Raw genomic sequence first — 9,231 nt, 5'->3', positions numbered from 1 at the left:
GCAGAAACCATGCAAGCTATTAGAAGGGATTGGGGTCCTATCTTTAGCTTCCTGAAACAAAACAATTTTCAGCCAAGAACTCTGTATCCAGAGAAACTACACTTCATAAATGAATGAAAGATAAAGTCTTTTTCAGACAAATAAATGCTGAGAGAATTCACCACTACCAAGTCAGCACTGCAAAAACTATCATATTTATTTTAATGCTGACTTTGTCCCAGATTTGAGTTGTTGTAGCCTCACAAAACGGACCCCTGTGGTTTTTGGTTAGGTATGTTAAGATCCTTATTCTGTTTTTAAGCACTTTCTTACTTTCTAGTCAGAAAAAAAGCTCTAGGCTCTGAAGTGTACAGATACACAAATATATTTACATCTATTTATATATCTTTATTAAAAACCATGAGTTCATACTAACAACTCAAGTTCCATTATTTCAATTCAACACCACAGGGTTTGTTTCTTTCTTTCTATATTGTGTCTTCTTTCTGACAGTGAGCAACCTGACTCCTGACATCTTCAATATATCTACACATTTGCTCAATCCTATAATCAGAACACAGTGCCAAATTTTCTAACTCATGCCACTGGTAGAACCAAACCTACTTATATTTAATGAGGTATGGAGAATAGTCAATTCATAGAGACAGAAAGTAGAATGTAGAATGCAGACTACCAGGGGCTAGGGGGAAGAAGTAAGGGGAGTTATTGTTTAATAGGTAAAGAGCTTCCATTTGGGATGATGAAACAGTTCCGAAGATAGATAGTAGTGATGGCTGTAATCAATAAGACTCTATGCAATGCCACTGAATTGTGCACTTTTCAATGATTGAAGTAGTAAATTCTATGTAAGGCATATTTTATCCTGATTTAAACAACACTACAACACTGGTTAGGCTTCAAGATTTATTTGTAGTTGTTTTTGTCTTTAGACTGGGAAAAGATAGATAGATAGATAGATAGATAGACTCAAAATCTACATATATTACTTATCTTCTTTTTATATTATTATTTTTTTATTATTATTATTATTATTATTTTTTTTTTTTGAGACGGAGTTTCGCTCTTATTACCCAGTCTGGAGTGCAATGGCACGTTCTCGGCTCACCGCAACCTCCGCCTCCTAGGTTCAAGCAATTCTCCTGCCCCAGCCTCCTGAGTAGCTGGGATTACAGGCACGCACCACCATGCCCAGCTAATGTTTTTGTATTTTTAGTAGAGACGGGGTTTCACCATGTTGACCAGGATGGTCTCGATCTCTTGACCTCGTGATCCACCCGCCTCGGCCTCCCAAAGTGCTGGGATTACAGGCTTGAGCCACCACACCCGGCTATTATTATTATTTTTTAAATATAGCCAATTTTATTATTTTGGTTATATTATTTTTTTAAATATAGCCAATTTATTTTTATTTTTATTCCATTTAGTCTCCATTCTTGTTCATTTAAGCTTAAAACTATGTAAAATAATAACATAATTATGGATGTCAAACCTATCTAGAAAGGAAATGTCACTTCCTCCCCAATCCCTTCTCTGTTTCCACCCAGCCCCTGGAGATAACCAGTCTCATTCTTTTCTAATTTATCCTTCCTTATTTCTTTTTGCAAAAATAAGCAGATACACAGAAGATATTATATATTCTTTCACAGAATAAACCACTCCTAGAGCCCACAACACCTCACTCTGTAGAAATCTTTCTAATTCTTTTACATGGCTGTATAGAATTCAATTGTGTGGTTGCACCATGGTTTCTTCAACTAACCTTCTATGTGTGGGCATTTCAGTTGTTCCTAATATTTTTCAATGTATGGTAAATAATGCTGCAATAAGCAGACGTATTTGGATCTTGTTGAAGGTATATCTTCAAGAAAAATTCCTAGATGTGAGAATCCTGAGTCAAAAGATAAATGCATGAGTTGTGTAGTTTTGTTAAACATTGCCAAGTTCTCCTCCATAAGGTTTTATCATTTTGTTTCCCCACCAGCAATGCTGACAGAGCCTGTATCCTCGCAGCCTCATCACAGAGGGTTACTAAATCTTTGTAATTTTTGCCAATCTGATGAAAAATAGTATCACAATGTAGTTTTAACTTGCCTTCCTCTCAAAGTGAGCAAAGGCAAGCATCGTTTCATGTGTTTAAGGGTCATTTATGTGATGTGTGTGTGCACAGGAGACATGCGTGTGTGTAGATTTTATGCTCTTAGATTTTGCCTTTTTTTTTTCAAATTTCTTCTCATTTGTTAGTCTATTGGGGTATTTGAATAATGCTAGTGTTGAGAATCCTCAAACAAGAGTACAATTGCAGTTAGATAAGCAGAGTGTCCAGAAAACAGATGGTCTCTGTCCTCCGTGAGCTTGGAAGCTGTGGAAAGCAGATTTGATTGGACCATCCAAATGTCTACTTCATCTCACTTGTAAGGCCCAGCAGAGTTCAGCATCGGGCCTGAGGAAGCAAAATCCAGCAAGATTTTGAAATGAGGTCTGGTAGGCTGCTTCCTCATCAGAGTCACACCATAGCAAGATCGCACCTCTTCCACCCTTACACACCCTAAAACAGAACACAATAGAATAGAACAGACCCACCAGAGTTTAGTTATTTTCTCTTGCTTAACCCCAACAACTTTTTTATAGAGAAGTTGGCAGGGAGAAGCCTGGGGAGCTCCCAGTGACCCTCACCTTCCTGACTCCCCACCCCCATCAGAGGAATGAGGCAACCACCAGGCGTCTCTCCCCACCCACCTGGAGGAGAGAAGGCATCCATGCCAGCCTGCAGTGGCAAAGAAAAGAGAAGGCCTGCACCAAGCCAGGCCTGAGACCCTGGGAGCCCCCAGAGACTCCAGCAGGCTCTGGGACATGGCAGTTGGCGAGGTGGGCATTCCCTTGGACTCAGGGACCCACAAAGCTCTGGTGGCTGCTCCAGCTGAGACACGGTGGCAAGGAGCCTGGCTCCCTGCCCATTTTTCACTTGGGATTTTCACTGATGCTTTTCCCTCAATTTTAAGGATCTTCTATGTGGTAGGGTGGAGTGGGAGCTCAGCAGTAACCTGAGGCACTTGAGAGGGAATAGGAAAAAGAGTCTCAGATGATCCCTGCGGTCTCTGAGTGAGAACCAACACGACATGTGGGACCTGACCAAGAGGGAGAGCTCCTTTTCAAAGGGCAGATATGGAGAAAGCCCAGGGAAATCTCACACAGCATGGTGAGTGTGGTTGTTTGATAAGAGGTAATGCAGACTCAAACGTCTAGCTGGATGGTGCAATTAGAGGTAAGGTTAAGGTCTCCAGGTGCCCACCAGAGACCAGTGGTCCTATACTGCTGTCAAGCTAAAAGGAGGAAAGAGAGAAAAATGAAACTGACAATGTCAGGAAGTTTTAGGATGAACACAGTGACTGAAGGTGCTTGTCTGCTTTCGATGAGGGTTTTTGTGCCATTTTGTGTGCCAGTGACTGTGGTTCCTATCCCCTGAGTGCATTATTACAGGCACTGGCACGCTGGCTGCTCTGGTACAGAGCATCACTGCTGCCTGAGAAGCTATGCCCCTCACAGCCAAGAATTTGAGCCATAACAATGGGACATATCCACTCCTGCCTGTCACCTAAGCTCCCCAAGTCCCAGAGGGTTATTCAACAAAAGCCGAACTGCATACTGAGTGCAGAATTGCACATTGCTTTGTTAATTCTGGGTTTGATACAAAACATCCTATTGCAATGTAACAGCCCAATTTGACTGGTCAAAAAGACCTTCAGGGCATGAATACTAACAATGGACTGTTGCAGGCTGAATGCCAAGGCCACTTGGCATTTCTTGATTTACAGATGGCTCTGGGAAACTACAAGCAGTTGAAGCCTCTTGTAGTTTCCCAGATATACTTTACAGATGGCCAGCCAGTGAATGGTCATCTCTTGACTTATACTGGACATAGATGGTCTCTCCCCACCCTCCTGGAGGAAAGAAGGCATCCATGCCAGCCTGGACGGGCCAACTTCACACAGTGGCGATGGCCATGCCAGCCACCCCTGCTACCATATCTTAATACATATTTTTTGACCCATCATTTCTGTTTCCTAAGAGCTTCACTATCAGATCAGGAAAACGGCCACAGAGTGGCTGAACTATTAAAGGACCTCTATGTGGAGAACAAAGACTACAGCCAGTTCGCTGCCTAAAAAGGGGAAATATCTGTCACTTGTGTGGATGCTGGAACTACCATGGCCACCGATGAAAAGAATTTGTATCATCTTTTTGCATACACTGCAGGACTTCACTCTGACCAAGGAATGGTCTGCTAGTGGGATAGAACCCTTATCTGACTAAGGCAGTAAGGGCACTAAACACTGCGCTCCAGTACCAGGGAAGCACAGCCCTGAGCGCATGTTGGGGAATGCTGGGCTTGGTGAGGCTGGAGGTGGATCAGGCAGCTGCTTGATGAGGCTGCACCTGTGAAATCCCAATCACTGTATTCTCAACCATTCTTCTCCCTTTCTCCCTTTAGAGTGCACTTCCCAGGGGTGGCTTGTGGTTCGGGCCTCCATAGTACCCCGGACAGGGCTCGTGAAATCTAACCTGGAGGTGAGGTTTCCCCTGTTAACTTCCATATATGGAAATTCATAGAGTAATGCATGGGACCAAGGAATACCACAGTGCACAGGTTCCTCTACTGGCTCCAGGGACATCTGATCTTTCTAGTCAGGCGAGTGGTGTTTTCAGACACATCAAGTTTTTACAGAATGTTTCCTCCCTTTCTGGACTGGAAGACAGAGGCTGAAAGGCCTGAGTTAAGCAAAAAGGACAGTGGGTTCCAAAGACTGGACTGGGTGCTGTACCAACTGAGCCCAACTCCTATCCAATAGGTAGGGAACACGAGACACTCCAGAAGGGGTGGAAGTGGGGCACCAACCTGTTGTTCTATTTTCTCCACAAACACATGGCAGCAGAGGCCTGGAAGCACAATGCCTTCTTTATGTCCTCCCAAGCTGTGGTCACCATGGGTGATAGGGGTTGGATCTGTGTCCCCACCAAATCTTATGTTGAAATGTAAACCCCAGTGTTGGAGGCACAGCCCAATGGGAGGTGTTTGGGTCTGGGGGGAGGATCCCTCAAGGTTTGGCGCTGGCCTCGCGGTAGTGAGTGAGGTCTCACAAGATCTGGTTGTTGTAAAGTGTGGCACCTCCCGCCGACCCTCTCGCTCCTGCTTTGGCCACGTGAAGTGCCTGCTCCCACTTCAACTTCCACCCTGAGTGAAAGCTTCCTGAGGCTTCCCCAGAAGCAGATGTTGATGCCATATTTCCTGTAAAACCTGCAGAATCATGAGCCAATTACATTTTTCTCTTGTAAGTTGCCCAGTGTGAGGTTTTCCTTCATAGTGATGCAGGAATGGACTAATACCATAGATCAACAAATGAAGTGTTGGACTGGCCATCCTGGATCTTATTCTGTCATAGACCACAGTGGTCCTCTCATCCTGCCAGTGGCAAATGACACCAGCATTCCTAACACCATAGGGCAAACCAACAGGCACCAAGCCCTGGCTTGCCAAGTAAGGATCTGGCACTTGCCTCATGAAAGGAAACCAGAGGTGCCCCATTTTAACTTAACTGGCCAAAGGTGGCAAAACGTCATAAGCACAATTAGTAAAACCGTGGTGGGCTAATAGTTTGACACACTACTTTCTTGTTTTCTTTTTTCTTTTTTTTTTTTTTTGAGATGGAGTCTTACTGTCGCCCAGGCTAGAGTGCAGTGGCATGATCTCTACTCACTGCAACCTCTGCCTCCCAGGTTCAAGTGATTTTTGTGCCTCAGCCTCCCAAGTAGCTGGGATTACAGACCCGCACCACCACGCCTGGCTAATTTTGTATTTTTAGTAGAGACAGGTTTTTGCCATGTTGACCAGGCTGGTTTTGAACTCCTGACCTCTGGTGATCCACCAGCCTCAGCCTCCCACAGTGCTGAGATTACCGGTGTGAGCCACCACGCCCAGCCCAACACACTACTTTCATTTGATTACATTAAAGATAAGTGTCCCAATGGCAATGATGAACACAAGGACTGCAACAATGCTGGCCTTCTAAAGGGACTTTATAAACAATAGTGTAAGGGTGAAACTGAGCTCATGCAACATGACTTAGCTGTCAATGGCTGTGCCTCCATACCCATGAGTAGGCCACTGAACAATAACATGGGAGAAAGCATGCTATGTACACCCGAAAGCTACATATTTCTCTATGGGCAGTCTAAGGGTGACCAAAAAATAAATGAGATGGGCAATGTCTGCGCCTGAAAAGCTAGTGGATGGTAGGGTCCTGCGTGCTGGGGGTGCCCATATAAACCACTCCTGGGAATGAGACACATCACTGGGCCAGCAGCCTAAAGCTGTACACCAGGACACCTAGAGCTATATCAGAAAGAATAACTGACTCGAGGTTTATGTTCTTTATGAGATCTTCAATAGCATGCATAGGAGTCAGCTCTCCTAAAGAAATAATCATAAACCTGTCCCTGACCATGGCAGATATTGCTTCCTTTACTGCTTCCTTTACTTTGGTAGCTTTGAACTCTCCTGGGAAGATTATTTTAGACAACACAGTTGCTCTAGACTGCCTTTTAGCCCAACTGGGAAGAGTGTATGCAACTGCCAATACCTCCTGCTGTACCTGGATGAACAGCTCAGGTATTGCTCAAACACAAGTAGAGCAGACCTGATTGCAAACAGTGGGGCCACTGAAAGAATCTTCTCTGAGCCCTTTAGCAACTTCTAACCTAGATCCCAGGGATCCCAGGGATCCCAGGCCAGGTTACTTCCCAGGCAGGCCTGCTCATCCTCCTTGCAGTAGTAGTCCACTTGGCCCTGGTGAACAGTATTGTAGCTATGGTTTGCAGGTCACAAGAATAATGGAGAGTATACTGGATCTGCAACATCTGGATATAGGGAGGGTCTGGCTAAAACACAGTCAAGGCTCTGTTTCAGTTCCCCCAAAAGAGGAGGTCCTTCAATACTGTAGCCCAGTATGTCATGCTGTTCCTGCAGTATAAAACCAGGGTGGGCTGCTTCCCCATGTGCCTCAGCTCTGGTGCAAATGAGGCACAGGCAGATGAGATGCCATCCACCCTGGGGAAGTCCCTGAGCCTTGGGGCGTCAGCTGGCAATGAATCCTAGACTTCTGCAGTCCCCTGCTGCCAATCTGTAAATAATAGGCCCACTTCATCTAACTTGTATGTGTAGAAATGATCTGCCTCACTAGACTCAGAAAAACTGGGAACCAGCACACAGCGAGGCTGCTTCACAAGCACAATATTTACAGACTCATTAGCTCTCCATAAAAACTGGCAGCAGGAGTTCAGGAGATAGCTCTGCTACAATCTGGTGTTTCATCTCTTGGGCAGCTATGGGTTCTGTGGGTCTTATGTGCTCTTCTTGTTTTTCTTTATCACACATGCAGCATTTCATTACATGCAGATTGTGGAGGGCCCAGAAGGGGAAAGTCCCAGTGGTGTGCTCCTTCCTCCATCCCGATATCAACCTACATATTTTCTAAGCCTTAATGCTAGTCAAAAGGGAGGAGATTAGTGCAGAGTGGGTAGGCTTCACAAGGAAACAGTAAACGTGAATGCTAAGATTAATTCTAGCACCCAGTCGTAAGCCTAAAGTCTCCATTCTCACATACCCGTGGGGACATTTTGATGTGGATACATACCTCTTACTCATTAGTACAAAATCCTTTGCACTGAGAACTTCAGAGCCACACTGACTGAAAAGAGTCAATTTGCAAATCATGTTTTCTACAGAACACTAAATAGGATGTCTTTTATCCTTCTTTTTTTGGGAGGTGGCGATTTGAATGTCTTTAGTAAATAAATGAGTAAATGGCAGCACAAATCGGCAACAATAATTTTGGAAGGATTGAGGACAAGATGTAGAGTCAGGATGTAATTGTTTATTTCAGTGTCTCCGTGCAGGTGAAGAACTTTGCCCACTGATCAGTATTACATATTGCAAATGCAGGAGTAAGGCTAAAATACTAAGGACTTATGCAGTTCGGAAGATTGAATTGAAACCTTAAAAACTATCATAATAGCAAGAATGCATATTAAGATTTGATATCTTTCTTTAGCTAGAATTTTCAACCCACAGGAGCAAGGTTGTAAAGTGAGTAGGCCTGAAGAAGGGACACTCTTTTGAGAAAAGAAATTAGCTACTTCTAAAATGATTCAATTATTTTCCCTATTTTCATTTTCCATAATGTATTATTTCCTCTGGTTTTATACTTCTAACTACCCCCTTGATTCCTCTGAGGAAAAATATTACAAGAAAGCAGGATCAAACAAGGAAGAGACTTATCATCTTAGCCTTTTAGAAATACTGTTTCATGGCAGATAATCTCAAATTAAAACTTCCAAGCTTTTCATCACTCCTTGAAGAAATATTTGTGTTTACTGGCCTGGAGCAGGAAATTAGGAAGGTTTAAGCAATCTCTGAAGCTGATTAAAATGGAGTAAAAAATCAGTCTTCCATTTTGCACTACTATACTATCAGGTATCCACAATCAGGCCTAGTTTCTGGAGTTAATATTTGGGGGGGAAAGGAGGAATCCCTGTGACCCAGGACCCCATGCTTGAACCATTTACTTTATGACTGGAGGGCTTTTGAGAGAAATTGAGTTGATAGATAAATAAATACATACATACAACTCAACTCTGGCAGATTCATCAGCACTACCAACACAATAGAGAACAAAATTAAAACGGGAAAAGAGTGGAAAGGAAGGGGCTTGAGAGGAAAGACAATGAGGGCAAGGTGGTGGGAGAGAGAAGTCTTAGCCTTAGAGCAAGTCCGATTCGAAGGAGTGGATGCTGGCAATGGGAGCTCTCCAGAAGTTGAAGGTGCTGTACTCAAGGAGGGCATCACCTTCAGGGTTTTTCTCCTGCTTTGCTCCAGTTGCTTGCCCGATCATTTTGTCAACGCTGCTGTCCTTGATCTTGTACGTGGATGTATCTGACAGACCCAGGCCTTCCAGCTCCAACAGATCCAGTTCTGGGATGGGCATCCTCCAGAAAAGAAAGGAGCTATACTGGCTGCTCACAGGGTCCCTCATAGCTTCCTGTTATCAATCAATACTGGTGTGTTCCAAAGATGGAGGGAGTGCCTCGGGGGCTCAGGGGTCTGCACCGGGCTGGAGAAATACAAAGCTGTTGGGGCTTGGACGGCTTTGTTTTCTCACTCCCTTTCCCTCTTCAGTG

The 9,231-nt window shown here is 44.1% G+C and overlaps 2 protein-coding genes across 3 annotated transcripts in view; both read right to left on the bottom strand.

Moving 5' to 3' along the window:
• Positions 1 to 1,563: 1,563 nt before the first annotated feature.
• UGT3A2 (UDP glycosyltransferase family 3 member A2) overlaps positions 1,564 to 9,231 on the bottom strand; it is a 31,088-nt gene continuing 23,420 nt past the window's right edge. Inside the window, exon 8 of one of the 2 annotated variants that reach the window (XM_032278957.1) lies at positions 1,564 to 2,545. The gene's annotated coding sequence lies outside the window, so the exon portion shown is untranslated. Of the gene's footprint in view, positions 2,546 to 7,774; positions 7,808 to 9,231 lie in introns of those variants that run through there. The other variant, XR_004269309.1, reaches the window with a different exon arrangement.
• Positions 8,035 to 9,215, bottom strand: LOC116552275 (protein AF1q). Its single transcript, XM_032278958.1, has one exon. The coding sequence runs from the start codon at positions 9,084 to 9,086 to the stop codon at positions 8,814 to 8,816; it is 273 nt and encodes a 90-aa protein (XP_032134849.1). The 5' UTR covers positions 9,087 to 9,215; the 3' UTR covers positions 8,035 to 8,813.

This window comes from Sapajus apella, unplaced genomic scaffold (assembly GCF_009761245.1).
Source record: "Sapajus apella isolate SASKATOON/1434 unplaced genomic scaffold, GSC_monkey_1.0 scaffold11, whole genome shotgun sequence".
NCBI lineage: Eukaryota > Metazoa > Chordata > Mammalia > Primates > Cebidae > Sapajus > Sapajus apella.
This window is presented reverse-complemented; position numbering and strand designations above follow the sequence as displayed.